This window comes from Taeniopygia guttata, chromosome 3 (genome assembly GCF_048771995.1).
Source record: "Taeniopygia guttata chromosome 3, bTaeGut7.mat, whole genome shotgun sequence".
Classification (NCBI taxonomy): Eukaryota; Metazoa; Chordata; class Aves; order Passeriformes; family Estrildidae; genus Taeniopygia; species Taeniopygia guttata.
In genome coordinates, this window is record NC_133027.1 from 108,630,968 (window position 1) to 108,656,063 (window position 25,096).

Consider the following 25,096-nt stretch of genomic DNA (forward strand, 5'->3'; position numbering starts at 1 on the left):
ACTTTGATGAAACATCAGCACTGTTTCTAACAAAGTTTGCTGTACTTCTTCCTCCCGGGATTGCACATTCTGTGGCTCTCAGGGGGGAGGCAGGGTTAGATTTTATTTTTGGAAGTAAAATAAGGGCAATGCTTTAGGTTGTGGTGGATTGATTCGGTGCAGAGTATCTGCAGAGGCAGTGAGGGTTTTCTTAACACTGTGTTTCTGGGCCTTACGGCTGCAATCTCCTCCTTTAGCTTTATTCTTTGTCTCTTTGTCTCTTGCCTCAGGTTATGAAACCGTGAGAATCTTTGGAAGGAACTCTCAGAGGCAGATACAGCCTTCAGGATGCTTGGAGGCATGCAGGAAAATGTGCATGAGTGGGCATCTGCAGCCATTTTGTTCACGTTAGTGCCAAGGTTTTGTGCTGCAGACAGGTGGTCTGCATTTTTGCAGGCTCAGTGGAGACAGTTAAGTTGCACTGTGCCATGCTTGCAAGGCTATTGCATAGCCCATCAGAGCTGTCTTTGCAGCCTGCAGTGGGGAGTGCTGCAATGACTGGTACACATGTGTATGGGCAGAAAGCCAGACCTGCAAACTCTGGGTTTAAATCTGTTTTGTAGGCCTTTGGGGACCGTGTGCAGCTGCCTGGTCTTGGTTGAGCCTTGCAGCAGTATAATAATTGCTTAATGGAGTGTGCAGTGCTCTGTCTTAGGTGTTGGACCAGAGCTCCTTGCAGGTATGGACCCTGGTAGGTGTCACAGGGGGTGAGCAGTGTGGGAGCTTCTGGTTGCTGTGCTTGCATGGACCCTGTGTCAAGGCCAAGTGTCCTCTACCATTTTGCTCTATTGCCCTCATGATGTGGGGCTGCTGGGCACTGACCTGACTTCAGCCTTCTTGGCCTGTGTCTGTGCAGGTCTGTACGTATTCTGGCTTGTATGGTAAATGCATTATTTAAGAAGTCCAGTGTCATTGAAACTTAGTGAGCATTTTGGTGAGAGCACAGAATCAGGTCTGTGGAGATCTGTAGCCCTGTAAGTGGAGAATGAGCATCAAGTTTGGTTAGAGTAAGAATTGATCTACATTTACCACCCAAACCAAGTGCTTTCTGAGCTTTAGGTGTGCTTAGCTGCTCATCTCCTTGATTGCCTGCTCATTTTAGCATTTTATGACTTTCTTGGGAAGTTCCCAAATTAAAGGAAAAGCAAGCTGCTGTTGTGCTTCCAGATTACAACTGTACTGAAATTAGCCAGGAGGCTGTCCTTGAGTAAATTGTCAACTCATTTTTACAAGTGGGGAAGATGTGACCAATCTTGGACTGGCATCCAAGCTTTAGGAGTTTTTTCAGGATGAAATTTCTGCCCACTGGAAAGGTTTTATTTTTGTATGATGTGTCCCAAATTGGTTTAGTGTGGCTGTGATAGGTCCTCCTAGTTTTTGACTGCTTGGAGAAGCTGAGAGGATGACATGGCCTTCTGTAATTGAAACCACAAAATATGTGGTCTTTGGGTGTTGATGTAATGGACTTCTCTTTTTCCATTCTAAAGCTGGCCTTTAGGCAGTTGGCAACTAGGGCTGCTCAGAGGACTTTGACTCAAGAGATGTGCTGATGTGTCTCAGAAAGTGTCCCTCCATTTCCCTTTCACCAGAAGTCACCATGGTGGGAAGGGAGGGACTGACTGACGCTTCACCTGATGTTGGGTGAGCCTGCACAGCCAGCAGTTTCTGATAAGGGTGGCTGGGCTGCCAAGTGTGATAGTTAGGGCTCAAATTTGAGTGCCTTGCCTTGGAATACAGCTGACCTTGCTTCACCGAACCCCAGAGTGGGTATGATTGGAAGGGGTCACAATGGATCATCTGTTCCAGGTTCTCTGCTCAAGCAGGGTCATGGTAGGGCACATGCCACAGGATTGTGTCCAGACAGTTCTTGAATATCTCCAGTGAGGGAGGCTCCACAACCTCTCTGGGCTTGGTCACCTACACAGTAAAAAAGTTCTTTCTCATGTTCAGGTGGAACTTCTTATGCATCTGTCTTTTCCTGCCTGTTGCCCCTTGTCCTGTTGCTCAGCACCACTGAAAAGAGCATGGTTCCATCTTCTTGACATTCCCTCTTTAGGTATTTACTTATACATTATTATGTATTTATTGTACATTCATGAGATTCTGTTTCCTCTGTTGGAAATTGACCAGGCCCAGCTCCCTCAGCCTTTCCTGGTAAGAGAGATGTTCCAATCCCTTAATCATCTTTGCTACCTTCCAGTGGACCCACTCAGGAGCTCCTTGTACTGAGGAGCCCAGAACTGGACACAGCATTCCAGATTTGGCCTCACCAGGGCTGAATGGAGGAGCAGGATGACCTCCCTTGACCTGCTGGCAGTGCTCTTCCTAATACACCCCAGGATACCATTGGCCTCCTCGGCCACAGGACACAGTGTTGGTTCATGGATGGCTTGTTGTCCACCAGGATCCCAGGTCCTTCTCCACAGAGATGCTTTCCAGCACCTGGGCCTGTGCTGGTCTATGGGGTTATTCTTCCCCTGGTGTAGGACTCTGCACTTTGTTGAGTTTCAGAAGGTTCCTGCGTGTCCATCTCTCCAACCTGTCCTTCTGAAGGGCTGCGCAGCCCTCTGGGGTATCAGCCACTGCTCCCAAATTTGTGACATAAGTGAACTTGATGAGGAGGCATCTGCCCCTTAATCCAAGTCATTGATGAATGAGGTAAACAATATTGGGCCCAGTATTGAACCTTACAGGTCTTCAGCCAGACTGTCTGCCACTGATCATTACCGTCAACCAGTTCTCAATCCACCTCACTGTCCACTCATCCAGTCCACACTTCCTGAGTTTGCCTATGAGGATGTTGTGAGGGGCAGTGTTGAAAATCTTGCTGAAGTCAATGTAAACAATATCCACTGCTCTCCCTTTATCCAGCCAGGTAGTTGTTTCATTTTAGAAGGCAGTAGGGTGTGTCAGGCCCGACATTAGTAAATTCATGCTGACTACCCCTTATCATCCATGTGGATAGACATGGCCTCCAGAATGAGGCATTCCAGCACATTTCTAGGGATTGAGGTGAGGCAGACTGGCTGGTAGTTCCCCGACTCACAATTCTTGCCTTTTTTGAAGACTGGGATAACATTTGCTTTTTTCCAGTTCTTAGGCACCTCTCCTGGTCGCCAGGACATTCCAAAGATGATCATGAGTGGCCTAGCCATGGTATTTGCCAGCTTTCTCTACTTTTGTGGGAGCATCTTATCAGAGCCTGTGGATTTGTGGATGTCAAGTTTTCTGAGGTGTCTTTCCATTGGATACTTGTGCCCCTGTAGCAGGGCAGCATGTCCTCTCCTGAGCTCATAGCACAGCCTGTTAGCTTAAGAGCTTCAGCTCTTCAACCTTCAGCTTCTGTGGCTAAATCCAAAAAAGGAGAGGGCAATGCCTGGTGCCTCAGTCTTTTCTCTACCTCTTGCTTCAGTGGTCTGGTGTTACTGGCTAGAGATTAGGCCAGATTCCAGAACATTTTTGGGTGCTTTTGAGGCAAAAGTGGATCTGACTTTACATATATATATAATGGCTGGCAGCTGGGTCTGTTCAAGAGCAGTTGAGACAGGAGGAAAAAAGTGAGATCAGGGGAGTGTCCCATATGGTGGTGAAATGCTTCAAAACCAGGAAAGTGAGAGGGGCCTGTAACTCAAGGCCTGTTTGTTTTCTTTTTTTGTGTTAGTTGTTCAGTATTACAGTCTAGTATAGTTTTTTATTATTTTCTTTCCTAGTTTTAGACTTGTAGCCCTGAAAAGTCCTTCCTGAACTATTAAGTCAGGCTGATTAAGGAGCTTTTAAAATGCATGTCCTGGGCTTGCATGTGGGTTTGTGTGTGGAATACTGACATTGAGCCCTTAGAAGTTCTCTAACCAACTCTGTGAGCTTTCTGCAAATAAAGTGTCTTATTCATCCCCACAATTTGGAGTTGGGGTTTCTCACACAAATGTGTTTTTTCCAAGTTTCTCTTTAACTCTTGGGGCCTTGCTATTTATGTAGTGGCTCAAGTGTGGGTGTCTGTTTTCTGAGCTTTGCTTGCAAGCAAACTCCTTTGTGCAGGGAGCATCTGGCTGGAACAAGTCTGTGCATTGCCAGTCAAACTAAGCCTTTAATTAGTGGCCCTAGGTGTTATCAGAATGAAACAGTTGGATTGTGGTGTGTTAAAAAATTAACTGGCTGGAACATGCAGCTAAAGAAGACTGAGCACTTTAAAGGTGGCAATTTAACTCCAACTTGCTGCTGACACAAACAACTTTGGAGGTGATACAACTGATGCTCTAATCCACAAAAGTTGTTAAATTACTTATGTACTTGGCATATTCACTTTGGTCTTGGGCAGAGATAATACGGATATGTTTGTCACTTCCTTAATGTTGATCAGTGATACAAAGTGTGTCGCAGGTCTTCAGCTTGGCACAGGGAAAATTTAGCTTTGTCTGCTGTGGTGTATGCAGGTTTTCTCTGTGGGTTTTTCAGCAGATGCCACCAAACATTCCTCTAGAGCTGGAGGACTCTGTTTTACATTGAAACTTTGCTTTTCTTCTTGTTACACCAGCTGGCTGCATTAGATGCTTCTGGTTTGTTTAATCTCAGGAAAGACACAAATGCATGAATCCTTTTAAGTGTGTAAGTACAATTTTGACTTTGGGAGTACCTATGAATATGCCTGAAGTTAGGCTTGTGATAATTTGGACTGAAAATATGTGTGTTTAGTGGGTTAGAAAGGCTGTGATAGATACTTAGCTATGGCAAAGAGTAGAATAGGCAATCCTAGCCACTTTAAGCCTTAGGTTTTTGAGACTTCTGCCTGAGGCATTGTAAAATAGGTTTGCAAATTTTTCTACTTGGCGTTGAAGATCTGAATCTTTAAGGGTTGTCATCTTTTCTGTGCAGGCATTCAGCACTGATAGTCTCCTGTAATGACTTAATTCCAAAGAGTGATACTTCAGACAAATTGCAGATACTGCATATACAGCATGATGGGGCATTCATTGACATTGAGGTAGTTTGTTGAGATGCTCTTCCAGCTGGTCTTTATGACTGATAGGAAACTGTGGATGTAAAAAAAAAAAAAGTCTCCACCTCCCAAAGGCACAAAGAAATCTCTTTACTTTTCCTTGTATTTCCAAGTTCTTGGTTTTTATTTGATTGGAAAGCTAAATTCTGAAAAGTCAGTGCTATGTATTTAGCTTGGGGATTTCAGTGAAAATTAATTATCTTTCTTTGTTGGATTGTGCAGTTCTTGATTTCCTACTGTCATGCATTGTCCTACAAGTTTCAAATTTGTTGCACTGTTTGGGATGCTAAATGTCTTCTTGAGCACAAAAAGAGCTCATATTTGAGGTGAAAATAGAAAGCAAAACCAGGTCGTTATTTATTTTAATTATATGCTTTCACAAAAAAGTGTGTTCAACTTTTTTTTTTTTTTTTTTCTAATAGTAAAAAGTAAGGCTTGCATCTGCTTAGGAGAGTTCTGTGGAGTGGTGGGTGGGCAGGGTACCACTCTGCTGTAATGTGTGTCAGCCTGGCCAGCTTCCCTGGCTGTTCCTGGAGCATGCCTGGGGTCACAGCAATGTTGTTGGGATTCCTCAGAACGGGAACCAAGGGCTGTATTCCCTTTTCAGTGGGAAATAACACTCCCACACATGCTGTAGGCAGCACCAACCCCTCCCACCCCTGTGCCTTTATCTGTAGCCCCTGTTCTCCTGTCGAGTGGGATTCAGGTTGCCGGGTGATCCAGCTCTTCCTAGCAACCAGCATCCCAGGTATGTGTGTGCTGGGCTGTGTTCTGCCCTGGGAGCTGCTGGACGTGGCCTGTTTGTCCCCTGCCACCGGTGACCAGCAGCCAGCCAGCTGAGCTGCTTGTGAGCAGGCACCAGTGCCACCCACAAGTACTCGGCAGGAACACCCAGGCGAGGATTTAGAGAAAAGCCAATTAGTTGTGACCTTTATCTGCACTGAGAGCATTCCCTGTGCAGCGAACTCTGCTGTGACCCAGGCCTGAAAGGCGATGTAAAGGACATCTGGCCCAGTGTGACCTGTGCAGAGCTGTCTCCGTGCCAGTTTTCAGGTTTCTTCTGGATCAACATGGTCACTCTTTGGGGGTGGACAGCTCAGGGTTGTCTCTAGGCGTTTCTTCCCTCTCTTGCTATGTTCTTGCTTTTTGTGCCCATTATAACCTCCTCTCTGCCATGGGCTGGTCTGTTTGGACACAGACCTGGCATACACATGTACCTCAGTCTATGTCACACTGAATTGTTCAGTTCATGTAGGACAGGCATTTTTAGGCTGGGGCATCTCAGGAGTGGGCTGAGGCAGAGGGAGCAGGCCTTCCATAATGAGTAGTTGGGTTGTTTTCTGGTTTTGTTGGGTTTTTTTGTGTTTGTTTTTGTTGTTGTGTTAATCTCCTTTGTAATCACTGCAGCACACCAAGTGCTCAGCCAGGTGAACTTTTGCTGTTGTCCTGTGGAGCAGCTCTAGCAGAATTGGAAGGCCACAACAGAGTACCCTTGTGAAGAACTCACATGATTAGTTCTCTGAACCATCCTTGATGGCTTCATGGAGGGTGAAATACTGTGGATGCTTATGGAAACGTCCTGTTGGATTTGTATCTAAGAAGGTATCTTGTTTAGTAGATTTGCACCAAAGCTGCCACATGGCTGCATGTGCAGTAATCCAAATCCTGGTACTTTCTAGTTATTCTGTGATAGCACAGCAGAGTATCATCTAAGGGTGGCAAGGGCTAAAAGCCCAAAGAAGATTCTCTGAGTGCTTTACAAAGCAGCTGGTGAGGACCAGCCCCTTCTTTCTTTGTTTCCAGCCCTCTCCTCCCCACCAGCACTCTTCTCCAGGCAGCTCATCATCCAGGCTCAGCCTGTTGCAGAGAGCTCCAGCTTGCCAAGGCCTGAGCTGTGGTGCTGGGAGCAGATAGATGTCTGTGCTCCACTGCCTTTGGATGAGTGTTATGAGCGAGGAGATGCGGTGAAACCCGGGGAGGTGTCCCTAAGGCATGGCAGGGTTGCCTTCCTCAAACAGCATGACTGGGTTGGTTGGTCCTCGTGCCCAGCAAACACACCTGAGAAAAGGCCTCTGCAGCTTTGCCTGGATTCACCTCCCATCCTAGCTCCAGAATCAGGCCATATGAGAAGAACTATGAGTTCAGGGCTTGAAAACTTTCGGAGGAGAAAAAGGAGCCCAATGCTTGAGTTTAGGTCTCCAGAGGAGGCTTTTATTAGCCATGTCTCCCATTTCATAGATAGGTTCACCTGACGTTTGTTGCCTGACTTCAAGGTAGATGGTCCTCATTTCCCATCCTTTCATAAATCTAAATTTAGATGCCTGGTATTTGTGAGATGCCAAAATACCTCAATATTCATAAATATCTGCAATGAGAGTAGGCGGGCCTTGGTTTCTGATATATCTAGGGAGCAAACTATTGCCTGGTAGGTGATTAATTGATTTGTCTGGGCTACAAATGTGGTTTTGAGCCAGGATTTCAAGGAGATCACACAATTTGAGTTGCTGATAGCATAAAGATCCTATCCCTTCACACCTATTTTTTCAGCAATCTGTCTCAATTTACTCCTTCCTAACGGGGTCACATTGTTTCCATGATGCATGCTGGGTTTTATTTAACTGATGTCCTTACTTCTTGGCGTAACACAATCTGCCAAGCTCTATATGGACATAAGATGAGAATAAAATTTCCTTTGGTTGAATGGGGAATTTCCCATCTTAAGGAAAGGTGCCAGACAGGCAGCTAAGTTCTCCAGTTTGCTGAGAGTGTGTCTGGATGTAAGCTGGAAAAATATAAAATAATCCTTCCATATCCTGTCACCCAGTTATTACACACAAAGCCAAGTGGTTATTCCAGACAGTTGTCTGCAGCCAGACTATTCTTGTGTGGGTTTTTTTTAAATATATATTTTTTTTAGTCCTATGAGTTGATTATTCCAAGGGAATAAAGATCTGTGTCCAAAGGCTAATTAAGAGGAAAGAACAGAGGGATTTGGTGTGAAGTGTATAAACTGAAATAATTTAGAGGCTTGAAAAATCAGCAGCTTCCATGTATAGATTTTTTTGTTCTCGGAGAACCCTTTTTGTTCTGGCTTGGATGGAGCCAATCACTTTTGGGAAACCCCTCAATGGTATTTTGTAGAGGGCTGCAGTGCAATGCAGCTTTTCCCATCTTGCCCCTGAACTGATACGAGGGGGTGCTAATTTATTATTTGGTGCTTGGATACTGTCTCAGTGGCTCTCTGTGGTGGGGTGAGTTGGACTGGAAGAATGCTGGCACACTTTGCTCTGTGCATCCCCCTTATGTTGTGACATTGCAGATAATTGCATGGTGCTCTGTGTTCTGCTTCCATGAATGGGATTTAGGAGCATCCATCCCATGTTAGACCTACAGTTTCCCCCAGTAGCCTATCCTCCTGCATTTGTAACCCAGTAAGTTTCTGCTGCCTAAACCTGTTCATTTTACACTGCCAAATCTGTGTGGATATTTAACATCCAGAACATCCTATGGCAAAGTATTTCACACCTTAACTACACACTGCCAAATGATCACCTGTTATTTGTTTAGGACCTACCTCATACTAATTTAGTTTTTTGCCTTCTGTGCCCTATATTGGAGAAGAGAGTGAGTATTCAAATTCTGTCTTGGTGAATATTCAAGTTCCATCTTCTTTTCTAGGTCATCCCTCCATGTGTGGGATGATCTGACAACCCATTTGTCAGATTTTCCCAACTAGGAACCACTTGGAATCACAAAATATTTACCAGGAAAAGATCTGGTGCAGTGAGAGACATTGCAAGCTGCGACATGTTCCTAACTTTTACTTTGAAGGTGCCTGACCAGATGGATCAAAGACCTGGTCTGAAAGGATTAACCTACTGGTTTGCTCTCTGCTAAAACACAAGATGTTTGGTGCAAATCCATAGAGATGAAACAGCTCTCATCTGCTTGCACTCAGAGAGGTTAATGTGAGATTTTGAGGGGAGGAGAAGCCTGAAATGTCTCATGTGCTCCAAATGTATTTTCCAGCCTGACTGTAAGGCATTGTTCCTTGTGTTTGCAAATGTGGCTAATGCAGTTCTTTATGGCTGAGCAGAGGTGAGTGTCGAGTGAGGTCTCTCAACACAAGCAGCTTCTCCTCAGCTAAGGAAATATCCCAGGGCAAAGGCAGTTGCCCTCTGCGCCTTTTGAGTAGGGAATGGAAAAGCTGTTCCCAGATGTGTTGTTTGTGCCAGCTGCTGTCAGCCGTGCTTCCCTGGTTGAGGGGACTCTTGGAATGCTGAGGAGCTGCTGCAAACTGCCCGAGAAGCTGGCCTGTGCAAAGAGACCTTTTCCCATCACACAAATAGTAACTGAGCTAGGCTGATGGAGTGGGATGTATTTAAATCCCCATGGCCAAGGCAGGAATGGTTGGCACTGGTGTGAGCAGCCAGCTCCCATCCTCCCTCCTTGAGTAAATGCATTTACTTAGATAAGATCAGCTATTAGAGGTGCCTCTCCAGTTCTAGGTGTCCATTGTACTGTCTTCCTCTTATGTCTGAGAGGGTTTTAAGCCTCTGATAAATAGTGTTCCTTTTAATCTGACTATTTGGAGCTGAGGTTTAGCAGCAAATGGACTGTAAATTACAGGCGGAGCTAAGTCACTGTATTTTAGTGCAGCGTGGATGAGGCCCTGTAAAGAAGGTCTTTAATCCTTCGGGGTCCTTTTTGTCTTCCTGGATTGCTGTGCTTTGTGGTGCCAACACTGCTGATGAACGCTGCTCCTGCCGGGTGTGAGCCTGGCAATTGCCAGGGCTCCAAGCTGAGAGCTCCCAGGGGAGCTGACCTCCTTTGCAAAGGGATCTCTTTCCCTTCTCATCTGAGCTGTGTTGTCTCCTTTCATAGGATGAGGAAGCTAACAGGTGAATGCCAGCCTCATGAGAATCCTTGAAATTTGTATAGGAATTAGCCATAGCTCTCTTTATTGCAGCAGCAAAGCTATGAGTGGAGTGACAGAGCTGTTGAGAAACTCATAGTGTGGTTCTGTCACATGCAGGTGACTACCACCTGAGGCTGGGCTGGGCTGGGTATCCCTATGGAGCAGAAGCTGGGTGTGGGAGGAGTGTGGGACATTGCTGGGACACTTACTGGGAAGTGGCACACCTGTGGAATTGGAGGAGTGTATGGTTTCTGTCACTTGTAGTAAGAGCTATAAATCTTAACTAGCCCCTTAAGCTTACAACCTAAGGATAGCTTGAGTATTTTGTAAAAGTTCTTGCTACCAAAAGAGTGATACATATGACAGCAGGGAGCTGCACCATTCCCCTGGCTCCCATGCTGCAGAAGTGGTTTTGCTCTGGAACACATCGGTCTGGGAAGTCAGGAAGGAAATTGAAGGATTAAAAACTCTATTTCTGTGGTAACACCTTTGTTACCAGACTCCATCCACCTGCTGAGGACTGTAGTGACTTTGTTTTATCTGTATTTTCAACAAGTGAAATTTATAACATTGAAACCGTGGCTCCAAACATGACTGCAGCTATGTTCAGAGAGATTCTTGTTCTCATAGTGGCTTTGAGGATAAATAAACTTTATGGAGTTCTCTCAGATTTTGAGTATTTTGTGTGGTAAGGAACAGAGTCTGGATTTTTTTTTTGCCTAGGGGGCCTTTTAAAGGCTAATTTTTTAACTGATAGCATTCCTTTTGTGTCTTTTGCTGGCACAGAAGTGTGATGCCTGATAGGAGGAGTGCATGCCTCTATAAGGATGCCTATACCATTGGTAGAACTGAGCCTGTTCTAGTCTGTTTGCTTATTTCTATTTTGGGTGGAATTTGAAAGCACGATCTTGGTTTTACTCTTGTAACAATATTTGCCCAGAGTTTCTGAGAACAGACCCAGGGTGACTCAGTTGTAGGAGTCTCAGTTGTAGGCATCAGCTGTGTTCACTTCCCTGGGACTGGGGAGCATGGGTTGTCTAATTTCTGGTGCCTGTGCACTCCAAGTCTTCAAGCACCATAGGCTCACTGGTGGTGTAAACATATTTTTCTGGATTAATGGTGAAGCATCAGGGCTTGCTGGGTTTCTTGGGTTTTTTTGTTTGGTTTGTTTCTATTTTGTAAACCCTCTGATGTTTTTATCTTTAGTCTCCCCCTGCAAAATCATCTCAGCTTAGCCCTTGGAAGTTTTTGAAAAAGAGGTTTGCACACTCTGACTGCTGCAAAGAAAACTGATGTGGGGCAGATGAGAGAGTGCAGAGAGTCAGCTGTGTTGGCCTGAACCATGTTTTGACCAGGCAAAACAACAACCTTTTTCCAGGGCTGAAGCCAGCCCCACAGCACTTGTCTGGCTTCCTCTGCTTGCAGTTGAGGATCCCCAGCACTAGGGTAGTGTATCTCCACTTTAGTTCCAGTCAGATTTGTCCACAGGTGCCAGTTCTTTCCAGAAGCTGTAGTATGGTCAGGACACACTGTGTATTTGTGAAAATGCAGGTGGATGAGGGAGAGGATTTATAATGCTAAGAGGACCAAGGATGTGCCTCCTCACTCCCATGCACCACTGATATCCTTACTGTTCTCTGTAAGCCTTGTGCCTTCCTTTAAGATTTAGGTAACCCAATTTAAGCCCATGCTTCTGGAAATGCAGCTCAGTCATTGCTCCTCAGAACAGAAGCTTGGTTTTCATGTTCTTTGATTAATGATTGCCATCACTTGCATGGTGAGTTGCCAGTGACCATGTTTGGCAGTTTATGAGAATGGTAAGCACTGAACAAAAATAATAACTGTACTGTTAAAGCATTGCAGATTTGGCTACCTGGAGTGACTCTCTGTTTCCCTCTCATCTGTGAAACCACTGACAATTAATACACTCCAGGCCCATGCAGAAGCTGGCATTCCTACAACAGGAATTTTGCTGTACTTGGCATAGGTAGGTCTTAGAAAACAAGGGCCTCAGGGAATGCTGTGTCCCACTGGCCCATCCCAGCTTTCATTAACCCAACAGCTGCTCTGTCAAGCAGGACCACGTTCAAGGGTTATGAGCCCTGGGTTTGGCTGTAGCCATTTGCAAGGAAATGGTGAATAGAGTTTGAAGGCAGACCTACTGTGAAAATTAAAAAGGAACATAGTAACATGAAAAAAATACATACTATAGGAAAGCTTTTCCAAACCAGGACGGTTCTTGCTGGGAGTTTAGCTGTTGAAGGACCCCAGCTGTAAACCCCAGATACAGCCTGGACAGTCACATCTCACCTGTGGCTGTTTGAAGGTTGAACTGAACTTTAACTTGGCAACTTTTCTTGAGGAGAGAGGCAGCCTGTTGTACTAGCATAAATTCTCCCTGATATTCACTGAATATCTCTCAAAATTAGAGGAGATCTTGGGAAAGGAGTTACATGTTAGTTTGAAGGTCTGTTTGACTCATTCCTTCCTTCTTCCTAAATGTTCCATGGCTCAAAACTGCTTTTCAGTGTCTCATCTACCTTGTTTTCCAACTCTCTCTAATTCAGAGTTTCTTGTATTTGGCAGGATGGCACCTCCCTCATTCAAGATCAGGCAGTGTCCCGTGGCAACTGTACCAGTTGTTGACCTGGAAAAATAACACGAGGGAAATTTAGTGAAATGTTTTTGCTAAAGCCAAGCAATGGAAATGGAGAAGAGCCAGCAGCAGAGCCCTGTGCTGTAGGTTGCCCATGTCTGTAGCAGCTGCTCTGTAGGCAGTGTGGCAGGGGGGAGGTGAGGGAGTACTGGTTTCATTTCTCCAGTCTGAAGTATGAAGAAATGGAAATCAGTTCCCCATCACAGAGATACCAGTAGTCATTACTGAGCTCATCCATTGCTTTCTGGTTTTGTGACAGGAACTGGGGTGTGAGACCAACTTAGCAGAGTCTCTTTCCAGGGCTCTTGGAAGGGACTGCACTTGGTTGCAGAGATTCCCCGGAGTGGTTGGCCTGAAGTGAGCAAGCCTGGGTCACAAACAGATGTACATCACAGGCAGTATTGGCCTCTGCCAGGGAAACCACCTCCCTGGAGGTAAACTCCCTCCTTCCCTCCCTCCCTTGCTCCCAGAGGGAAATTGGGAATGATGCCCTCCAGCCTGTGTGCATTCTTCATTCAAGCTGAGAACAAGGGGTTGCCTGTGGTCAGTTGTATCTTTGTATTATCTCTTCCTCATGAACATACCTATGCTGAACCAAACCATGCTGTTGGTGGTTTAGGTTTTTAGGACAATGCAGCCTTTAAGTGGAGCCTGGTGGGGGAGTTTGTGTCTGCCTTAAAAGTGAGATTTCTTATCCTTTCTAAGCTCACAGATGATTCTTAATGTCATTGCTTTTGATTATATGATAGCAGGATAATTTCTCTTCTGGAAGCCAAACCAAGAGGAACTCCACTTTAACATGATGAGACTTTTTTATGGACTAATGTTTTTCAGAGCTTTAGACTTTGAGGGTGATGTGACCCTTTAGGGCCTGGGCAATTTCAGCTGCAGTTTCTTACTCAGTTGGCAAGCAGCAGTGTGATCAGAAAGACATTTTTCTGTTTCTAGGTTTTTTTTTCTTGTATCTCCTAGTTTGTCTTTCATGTTAAAACTCCCTCAAAAGTGTAAGCTTTACGCTTAAGTTTTCCTTAAATACCATCTGGTTATTTTACACCAACTATATTTGGAGAGATGGATGAGAAATGAAATGCATGGGGAAGTTAGTTTGTTTCTGTCTGGCACAGAAGGAGTAGTTATCCTGACCAAAGGCAAGGCAGGTGCCAGAGCTGAAGATCCCAGGTGTAACACTGGGTGATCCTCATTGACAGGAGGCTGCTTTCTGATGCATTTACTGGAGAAAGATTGAAGGGTGGATGGCCACCTGTCCTTTAGTTTTTGGCTTCTTTTGTGCCATGGCTTGTAAGCATTGACATATTTATGTGAATTGAAAAAAATTTTTTTCCTACTCTTTTCAGTTTTGTGTGTTAAGGCAGAAAGTGTGTTGGGCACAGTCCTGGAAATTTTTCTGGTTGTTCCAGCTTGAGCAAGAGCTTGGACTGCCGTGATACCAAGAGGTGTCTTTCAGTCCAAGCAGTTCTGTAATTGATGTGCTGTAAATGAAGCCATGATCTAGGTGGGACTTTTGACACAAAGTTTTTGAATTTTCTGCTGAAGCAGTGCCACAGTTCTGAATTTCTGAGGAAAATGAGGCTGTATGGCCGTGGACAAAAGTAAATCTGTGGCTAATATCTGGGAAACTGGAGGCCTGAACACAGTACTGCTGTGTTTAGTGAAATGTTTTTCAATGTTTAGGAGAGGGTACTGTTAAAGCTGGGAAGAGTCAAGGGAAAGAATATTTATCTCCAACTAGTCAGAGCGTTAGTCTTTGATTCCATTGATCTTTAGTTTTTAGCAAGTCTTGTTATCCAGACTGACAGAGAATCCATTTTTTGATCTTCCATTAATCTTTGCCTGTGTGAGGTATTGTGGCAAGGAGTTTCAGGTAAAAATTTTTAACTCTGCAAGATTAATGGTTAGCCTACTATGAATGATGGTTTTCTGTTGAGGGACATGAAAGCTAGAGTCTCTTGTTTGAAAGATTTTTCTTTCAGGTGCTCTGAAGGAAGTCTCTAGCAAAGTGTTTAAGGCAGTTCACAAGGGAATTGGTGTTTGGTTGCCTGAGGGACTGGGGATGGCCTAGTAGAGAAGAGTTACCCATATGAGGCCAAGGGCTGGCAAAATTTCACTTGCACAGGGAAGAGTGAATATTTTGGAAGCTCATGACTGGTAGACACAAAGACCTTCAAATGTCAGTCATTGACTCAAATCCACCTCCTGTCTTAAGCATCTCAAGCCGGTGACATTGTGCAGTAGCTGTTTCACCTCCGTGTGCTAGATGTCATTGGCTTTTTTTCTGGAAGCAATGCCATGCCATATATTGACATTCACATTGCACAGAAACTGAAGCTGCTGGGTTTCCCACGCAGAGCTGCTAAACCTCACTGAAAACCCTGCCGTGTCCAAATGAAAGGTTTTTATGTGGGAATGAGCTACAGACTAAGGTCAGTACCTCTCGAGTTAGAATGGGAGCCTTGGCTTTTATAAGGGAGACAGGACCTCTGTCTGTCTGTACAGCAGCTACACAATGGCACCTCAGTGTCAGCTGTCCCCTCTGTGAACTACCATGGTACAAACAAGGTATTATACCTGCTCTGGGGACAACTAGTAGTCTGTGTTTGGCAGTGTTCCTCAGTGCCAGCTGCCTTTATTAAATGATGCATGTGTGTGAACACATACAAGAAAATCATAGTTGTAGAAGGAAAAACAACGTCCTGCGTTTACTTCAGGAATATCTGAGGCAGGGATTAATCTGAAATCTGACTTGCCTGATTCATCTTTTGACAGTTGAGAACGTAGTTTAAAGATTAGAAGGAAGGAAAATATATTTTGATTTCTCAAAGGGCAGTGTAAATACAGAAGGGCAAAAGGTAACTTTAAAGAAGGAGGGGAGAAAAAAGGTGTCAGCATTCTTTGAGGGGCACAAAATGCCCCAAACACAGTCCTGGAAGATTGTCACAAAATAGGTGTGTTGATTTAATAGCTGTCAAATTCAGTATCACTCAGAATCTCTCAACTGTTTACATTTCTCTGCATCAGTAGTGTGTCTTTCGTAGACACCTAGGTAAATGCAGCTGCTCTTTTATGTCTCTGGGTGGCTGAAACACTGCAAAGACATCTCCCCAGGGTGGTGGAGGTAAAATAGTCCAAATCAGTGTAATGGCTGCATGCTTGCCTCTTTGTAAAAGTAGAGTACAGCACATCAAACGTGTAAAATAGAAACATAGCATGTAACCTTTTGAAACGTATTGCTGCTGGATTCTGTTGTAAGCAAGTATTTTGAGGCAGCTAAGAATGATGGCCATGTTTGTTATTCTGAATAAAAAGGTGTAAAGAATAATGAAGTTCATCTTGCCATGATCATGTTATTCCAGAACTGTTTCTTATAAAGGCTTCTTTTAAGTATTGCATTTTCCTTTGACTCATTTTGTTTTGGCTGCTGCCTGAGACACATACTAAGCTGTGTAGCTCAGTGGTTTGATCTAATAACTTCCAGGTAGGCTCTATGCAGCTGAACAAAAGTCACTTTAGTAACAAGGTAGTTAGGATTTCCTCTGTGTAGGAAACGCAGAAGCAGTGTGATCTATCTGATCTATAAAAGCTTGGTTTCAGATCTCTGAATCCTCTCAAGAGGCAGTTACCAGGTTTGTTCAGTGTTAGACATGTTTTGAGTGAGTGAGTGCCTTGAAGTCCATTGGCTGACACAGAGCAAATGTTCCTGAAAAGTCTTGATATTGACAAAATACATGTATTGTTGTTTATCTTGGAGCATTCAAAGGTGTTCAGTGGTACTGTAAGTTATCTCTTGGAGGGGACAGCGAAACAGTATTGTCTATGTTTCTTTGAAATCATGTTTCTTTTATTTCTATTAAATACTTCAGGGTTGTCCTGTAGGAAAGCAAGGTGAGTTTGTTCTGTGGTGGATTGTGTGTGAACTTCAAGGGGGAAGTGTGGGCACACACAGGATGGCTAAAGCTAACGTGCCACTTCCATTTGTGGGTGCCTTGCAAGTGCTGTTGACAGGATGTGTCTTTATCTCGGCAGTGGAGATTTTGGAGATTCAGTTATCCACGTGATGTGGATGTGGTAGGCCATGATGGTTGTCAGCTTCATGTCTGGGAAGTGAAAGGCAGGATATGTTCATTGTACTTGGGAAAGAGCTGGCAGTGCAGCGTGGTGGAAACAGCAGAAATCTGTCTTTTCTGTGTTGCTGAAATGAAGAGGATACGATGGGAGATTGGGGCTGGAGATGAGGATGTGTATACAGCTCACCCACATATGGCTGGGTGTATGTGGTTGGGTGGGGTGGATGCCTCCAGGATATGAGAGGGGGAGGGTGGGGGAAATGGCTTGGGCAGCAGCAGGGCAATATTCAGTGTTCATGATGAAGGCTTTTCTTTCTCCTTGTCCCCTAGATCTCCTATCCCCCAAGTGATGAGGACAGCGATGACTCTGAGGGAGAGAACCAGGAACTTGCTCAGATCGACAGAGGTAAAGGGATGAAGATAGAAGGATCCCGGGATACTACGGCTGAAGTCAGTTTTTCTTTTCACTTGTGCTCTTGCAAGTGCCTCCTTCTCAGTCCCCAATGCACCACAATCAGATGCCTTTTGAAGCATTTGGCACCTCACAGGGAGAGGCTGGTGTTATCAGATGCTGCAGTTGCATTTTTATCACCAGAAATAGACATTGTTAACCATGTGTTAAAGTCCCAGTGCTGCAGAGATGGTCCACAATTGTGCCAGCAGCAGAGCTGGGACTAAAATTTATCTTCTGTTCCATGCTTTTGCACTTGTGTCATCTTCATTCTGGGTTTCCTCATACTTGCTATTTTGAGTTTTAACCTTCAGTTTATTCATTCCCCTGGACTTGTTACTTGATTATCTCTCTCCCTTCCTCCTGTTGGTATTGTGCAGCCCTATTGTTGCACCTAGTGAGTCTTTGATACAGAAGATACAGGTGCTTTGCTGTTGTTTTTGGACTTGATATGAAGTAGCTTAGAGCTGCAGGTCAAATCTGTAGCAGATACATCTCTTAAATTATGCTAAGTTTGCTGTTAGTGCATGCCTTGTGCAAGCAGATTCTTATGCAGAGGTAGCAGAAGTTCAATTCCTGACCCACAGGACATGCCCTGTTAGAATTTAAATCTCTGCTCCATATGCTTAGCATAAAAAGAGCTCAGCAGAAGAAATAAAGCTGAAGACAGGCTCTCTTGTGTGACAAGTCTTTTAATAGAGAACTTTTATTTCCAGAAACCAGATCTCATTTGTTTGAGCCATAAAGGTGATGCTTAGAACAGTGTAACTTACTTGGCTCTTCTGCCCTGAGAACTGGTCACTAGAAGTTACTATTAGTTTTTGGCTAGAGGCAAGTGCCTAGCAACACATTTGTAAGCTCATGTCTTCACCTTGAGGAGGTGAGGTGGGTGACAGATCCATGTTATTTTTCTGAAAGTAGACTTCCAGGTGATAGTTTGAAAGGGGGTGACATCTAGCAATCTGGTCTGAAAAAAGGTGTGGAAACTTCCAAAGGGAAGCAGGAAACTTCCAAAGGGAAGCAGGAAACTTCCAAAGGGAAGCATTCAGCTAGGGAGTATTTCATCTGGGGAAGAGAAGATGGGAAGAGAAGTTTACTTGGGAGGAGATGAAAACAGCAGGTCAGGAGAAAACAGGCCCATTTTCTTAGGCTGTGGGACACAGATCTGCTCTGCCACTTCTCATCTCCTCCTCCCACTAGAGAGAAGACGGAACTGTACCCTGACTCCCCTGGCCACCAACCAGCTCCAGAACCAGGAAAACCAATGCTGCAAGGTTCGGGCCCTCTTCCACGCCAGCCTTGACCGCCACAGCTCGGAAGAGGAGCTGGAGCGCATCAACCGAGAGTTTGCGGCGGAGAAGCGGAAGTGGTCGCAGGTCAGCCGGCTCGCCTGCTGCAGCGACGGCAACAACACCTCCTCCAGCGACGAAGAAGTGAAGAACTTGTGCGCCATGTCCTGCCGGCCCGTGGCAGAGCAGGGCGATGGCCTCCACGCCAGCCCGAGCCCCGTGCTGTTCAGTGCCTCCCCTCCCAAGAGACTCCAGCCCCTGGTGCGAAGCCCGGCCCCCGGATCTTTAATCCTCACCAGTGTTGGGGCAGGCCTCGAGCAGGTCATGCCTTGTAAGAGACATCGGCAAGGATATGGGGATAAGGTCAGCAGGCCCAGCCTTGACCTGGAAAAAATGCAGCAGGTAAGGCAGAACTTGAGGTGAGGAAAGCAGCATTGCTCGAGAAAAAGGTAAGCAAAGACAGAAAAAGGTTATTGAAGCAAGGATCAGTAAATTCATAGGGTTGCTTGTTGTGGTCATGTCTTCAGGGGCACACCTTCAGGGTGCTTCTGCTGTCTGTCTGGATAAATTGGGGTACGTGTTGATACCCATCCTGAGAGGTAAAGGCACTGCTTCTTGCGTGGCTTCTGCTACACTTGGGCTGTTCTCTTGTTATCCCAGGAGGAAAGCAGCACTTGTACTGTCCAGTTCATTGCATGGCACAGGAACAAAATCACTGCCGTTTGCTTTCATCAAGTTACCACTGCTTCCATGAGCTGACCTATGTCACTTACTCCAAAATAAATTAATTGCTTAGCATGTATAGAAAAGAGCCTTTGGTGAAAGTGGTTGTTGATTTGGTGATGACAGGAATTTCCACACTTGTTGACTTCCTTGGGCCTAGATCTCTCTATGCCTCCTAGGAGTTCTATAGTGATGTAAAAGAGTGCTTTTTTACCTTCTTAACACTTTACAAACTGCATACAGTTTGCTCTAGATGCAGTTGCTCTTGATTTTCCAGGACTTTAGTTTGGCCTGGGACTGAAATTTAGAAATGCTAGAAGTTTGCCTTGTCTCTGCAGAGCCTGGGAAATGGGGCAGGCTACCCTGTGCAGTTCCCATCTGGCACCTCTCTTTCAAAAGGCCTTGCTGTAGAGTTAGTATTTCATGTCTCTTCATTATTTTTCTATTTGCAATGGTGTAGTGTCAGTTTAAAAGGATATCTGCAGACATCTGCTGGCCCTGGTACATTGCAGTAAGTTAAAAACAATTATTTTCAGTTCTGAATTTCCTCTCATTAGGAAAGAATTTCACTGCCTCCGGTTTGTTGGATGTACTAGTTTTAACCTTGCTTGCAACACTTCCTTTAAGCCTACAAGATGGACCCACTAAAAGAAAGAACTATGCATTTATTTTCTAAGACCCCTAAAAGTGAGATTTCTATTTCGCTATTACATTGTTGGTTTTTCTCAGTCCTGCTGGCAGCATACGTCCCATGAATACATAATGCAGAGACTTGTGTTTTCAGTACAGTTTTCCTCACCCCCTTTTCAACCTTCTAGCCAAGTTTCTGCTCACAGAACATTCAAAAGGCCCAGTCTTGCATTTCACATTACCCAAATCTTCTGCTGATACTGACAGACTTTAATTAGTCTCACATCCTTATGAGAGAAGAAGAAAGCTGCTAAGCCTGTGCCCAGGCTTCTATTTTTTCAGAGTGCACATAAGTAAATGGGGAAATGTTTCTTTTGGCCCAGGTGATTTCTCTGATTTGGATGCCAGGCATAGCATCTGCTTGCTCTCCCTCAAGCATCTTTCAGCACTGGCTTTAGGAGTATACTGATAAAGGTTAGGGGCTAACTTAAACAAGCTTTCCAAACTGTTGGCTTTTTCTGGGGAAGCTTTGTAAGAATAATTGGCTTCCTTGTCCATTTGCTCTCTACACTTCTGGATTAATTGTGGCAAAGATTTTTGCAAAAGAGGTTGAAATCTGGAGTGGAGGTGGCAGTGTGTTTTTAAATAACGTTTTTACTGTGGATGTCATTAGCATTCCATGGTTGTGGAATTAATGTTACAAATAAAGGATAGTCAGCTGGTGGATTTAATTTGACAAGAAGTGTACTGAGGGCACAACATGACATGACACACACATGCACAGTGAGATGCTGCCTGAATATTTTGTCATTTGTCTTATTTTTGTAGTTTTAATTGGTTAACTTTCAGCCAGTAACATCTAGAAGCTTTATGATGAGTCTTTACTTGCTACCTGTACTTATTTCTCTTATGAAAATCATTCAGGACTCCCATTCCCCACTTATAAAATTGGACCAGGGTATTTGTATTTTGGTCTGTTTTTTCCAACAAAAATGGCTCTTAACTGCCTGGGCGGTGTGTGGCATCATGTGTTACTTAGTCAGGTAAATGATGCATATGAGGAATGTTAATATTAAACAGGCTACTTGAAGGCTTCATCTGGGCTCTGAACATCAAGCTTTTCTTGCTTTGTGATTCTTATCCTTCCTATCATATGCTTGCCCATGAGAGCACAGCTGAAAAGTTTATCAGCTAAACTTTTTTTTTTTTTTTTGAGCAGCAGATGTGGCTTTCACTCTTATCCCTGAGCCTTACTTCCCATTTCTGCAGCTCTATGCAGATGACAGATGACAAAGAGACTCGGGCAAGATGAATTTGTGCCTGAAGCAAATGTGCTGTGAGATAAGAAGACACTTTGGGGGTGTGATGTGGTATGGGTAACTCAGGGGTGGATGAAGAGATGCCAAGTGCTTTGCATCAAATTCTGTTTATGTTGGATGGTGATGGAATATTGGTCCAGAGAGTGTAGACTGGCTCTGTGTTGGGATGGTTAAGAAGATTTTGCTTCCTCCCATGGGTTGGTGCCAAGTGGTATCCAAATGTCTCCCTGTATTCCAGTGATTTGGTGCCTTTTGGTAAAAAAGAGGAGCAAATTTGGGAGACAAGTGGGTTGGGGGCAATCAGAGCTCTTTTAAGAAGTTAGGGAATTGTTGTTGTTTCTTTGCCTGTGAATAAATGGAAATCTCCATCATCCATGCCTTTCAGTTCAGCCTCCTGCAGCAGGGAAGGCTGTACCAGGAGCAGGTTTAAAAAGCCCTGTTTTGGTTAGATGCCAGCCTATGCCTTTCCAGCTTCACAGGGTACAGTAATTCAGCCCTTCTGTGTCCCAGACATGAGTTTGGACTGTTGGCAGATGTATTTCCCACCCTGGCTGGTCAGCTGGCCCACCCAGTGTCTCCCTGTTGAGGCCGAGTGAGGATATTTCAATGCACGCTTTTCTTTGCTTCTCCAAAGGCCTAGAAAATTAGCTCAGAAGACTTCTATTCTTTCCCTTAATTGGGCAGAAATGCCCTGGCTTGTGCAGACACTTGCTTTGCTGCAGTGAATGCCCTCTGCCAGCACCCCTTGATCATGGTCCCTGGACAGACACATCACTGCATGCAGGCCCTGCTGCCAACCTGTTGGAATCTGAGGTATTGATGATTCCGAAATTGTAAAAAGTCTCTGTCTTTCTGCCCCACTGCCCAAGAAGAAGCCATAATTCGTCTGTGCTGGTTTCAAGGTTGTTTATTCTGTTTATCTCTAACATGTTCTGCTGCCCTGCCGCAGCTCTGTCCTGCAGGGCAGCGTGTGGGGCTCTGCCCTCAGTGGGATGTTACAAACATTAAATACCAGACACTACCTGTGCTGGATTTACAATAATGTGCCAATATCTGTCACCTACGTTGAACAGTGTGTCCCCAGCCTGAACCAACAGAAAAATACCAACACCGCAATGAAACATGGAGGGCATGAAGAAGGAGGAAAAGGACAAAACACAGCCAATTTCCTCCATCTTGTCCCCTTTGAACCCCTAATCTAGAAATTTAAAATTTTACTTTTTCACCCGTGCCACACTTAATTATTACATATCAAACACTCAGAGCTGGTAATTCATCCTGTAAGATTGAAAACTCTTTTCCATGGACAGAGATCACAGCCAGTGTCTCTGGGGGCTCTGTCCAGGGGGGTTCCTGACCCCTGCCAGGGTCCCAGACCTTCCAGGGCAGCCAGAGGGAAGCTCTGGATTCCCACACCAACCACTTGCTATTTAATGAAGCCTGCTGCCATTCTGCATGGCTGCTACCACTTCAGCATATCTGGCTTTTTTGGCAATGCTGAGAGTATAAGGTCAAGGAGAGCAGGGACATCCTTGGGTTCAAGGTGAAGGCACCAAGTTCACCTGAGGCATAAGGAAGTCTAGGGTGTCACAAAGACTTCTTGGAGCTGCTGAGCTCGTTCCCAGGGGAGTAATTGGTCTTGGAATGTTGTGTAAACAGAGAGGAAGTAAAGGATCCTCCTGTGCTATTCAGTGGAACTGCCAGAAGCACCTTTGAAATCTACTTAAAGAAGCTTGTGAAGTCAGAGTGTAGCATTTGCAGGGAGAGAGATCTCTTGGAGGGAGAGCAGTTTTGGGGTGGTATAACAAGCCATCCAAATGCTTTGTGTGGCTAGGTGCCTGATATGGAAAGCATAATTCTGAAGTACAAGGCAAAGAGTATGGGTACATGGGTATATTTCCAGGTATGCTGCAAAGTTATTAGATTGGTTTCATGTCTTGCTCAGAGCTTTCTGCTGTGGTTTGCCTGCTTGTATGAATAGACAGAAATTCATAGAATATTTTGAGTTAGAAAGGACCCATAAATTCTAATCTTGGCCCTGCACAGGATAGAACCAGGAACCACATCTTATACCTGAGAGTGTTGTCCAAATACTTTTCGAACCTTGGCAGGGCTGGTGCCATGGCCACTAACCTGGGGAGCCTCCTAAAGTGCCCAGGTGCCCTCTGGGTGAAGAACCTTTTCTTATATCCAATGCAAACCTCCCCTGACACAGCTTCAGGCCATTTCCTTGGGTCCTGTCACTGGTCACCACGGAGAAGAGAGCAGTGCCCACCCCTCTGCTTCCCCTCATAAGAAAGTTCTAGACTGCAATGAGGTGTCTTTTCAGTATCCTCTTCTCCAGGCTGAACATGCCAAGTGATCTCAGCTGCTCTTTATTTGGCTTCCTCTACAGAGTGCCAACACCATTTTCTTTTGGAGGCTTAGTGCATTCATTGGAATGCAATGAGATGCTAGGATGAAGAAGGCTGTCAGAGAAGAGAAAAATGCATCCTGGGCTAACGTTTGGATTGCTCATTGCAGGCTCTGCACCCCCTTTGGTGGGTGATGTTTCAGTGCAAGATAAAGGAGTGGATCTTCATCTTGACACTGGAATGGCCTGGATAAAGTGCTTGATGAGAATCCTAATTTGGGCTTAGCTGTGTAATATCAAGACCATCTTCCTTCTGCTGTATGTTTAGTGCTGGCATTTTGGTTGGACTGAGCATTGATGGGGTGATCAGCTCCAAAAATGTCCTTTGAGTCAGTAGTGGTTGCACAGAGGCTGCAGAACAGCCCTCACCACACGTGACCAAGGACCCAGTGTGTGACCCTGGTGCACTGGGGCCTGGGCTTTGGGCTGCTAATGGCTCCAGGGTGAGATTTCCATATCCTTAGCACAGCTGGGTTTTGCCCTTGCCTGTCTCTGCAGGACTTGACAAATAACTTCCAGATAGTTTCCACGTGTGAGCTCATGAGTCCTTTTCACCTCTTGGCCTCCCATTTGAATCCAGGCCTTTTCAGAATTGTTACCATCTGTTTACCCATCTGAGCTTCTCTCTGTGGCAAGAGGGTGTCAGAAAATCTACTGCTGGTGCTGGTGGTAGTTTCATCACATTCTCTGCCCTGGGCCTCAGTCTCCAGAGTGACTGAGTGGAGTTCAGGGGCCTTTGCTGAGCATAAATGGCTTACACCAATTCTTAAGGGGCCCAGTACCAGAACTTGTCTCTCAGGTGTGGGAAGTTGGGCCATAGCAGTCCTTTGTGGGCTTGTTAAAGCGACAAAGCAAAGAAAGTGTTGCAGAAACTGATTGCATCAGTAGAGAATGGGAAATTCTGCTTCTGTTAACTTCCTGCAAGTTTGCTTTAATTTTTCACCCCCAGAATATGCTGCAGCAGCTGTTCTTCCAGCACAGAAGTGCCTGTCTATCTCAACCCTGACAGTGTTTGGCACTGAAGTGGCCAGCAAACAAATGCTATGTGTGGCTGCTGCAAGGCAGCCCTAGCATGAGGGAATTTGGGGCTGAATGTGATTGATGACATTGGTCTGCTCACCTACAAGGATGTAGTTCCATGGTGGGTGGGAGGCTCAGGAACTCTAGACATGTACCATATGAGTGGGAGATGGGGCATGATACAGGTATCTTGTTCTTTGCATCTTTGGAGGGGCTGAGGAGATGTTCTCCTGTGGTTTGATCTCTGTTGTGAAGACTGGCTCAGTGCTGGCTAGCTGATGTCCAGTTAGCTGACATCAGACACTGATAGTCTGACAGTGGTGGGGGGAAAAACATGCTGTTTGGGAGGTGGAGAGAGACTCAATAGCAGGGGAAATCATGAGGAACTCCACCTAGCCTCAAGGAGGTGATTATGCTTCTGCCAGGCAGCAGATACCTCTGTCTCTGTGTCTCATAAGTGTTCCCTGGATGGTTATCTAATTAATGCAAAAACATTAGGGAGTGTCTGTATGTGTGCAGCTGCAGCTGGATGAATGGAAATGTGAGAGAGGAGTAACCCATGT

General features: G+C 45.0%; 1 protein-coding gene across 6 annotated transcripts in view; it reads left to right on the forward strand.

The window, feature by feature from the left end:
* The window catches only part of LOC100218075 (uncharacterized), a 59,369-nt gene that overhangs the window by 1,525 nt on the left and 32,748 nt on the right, over nt 1-25,096 (forward strand). For all 6 annotated transcript variants that reach the window (XM_030269201.4, XM_030269199.4, XM_030269202.4 and 3 more), the window contains 2 exons: nt 17,019-17,094; nt 18,340-18,830. In XM_030269201.4, the coding sequence (XP_030125061.1) occupies nt 17,019-17,094; nt 18,340-18,830 (567 nt within the window). The remainder of the gene's footprint in view (nt 1-17,018; nt 17,095-18,339; nt 18,831-25,096) is intronic.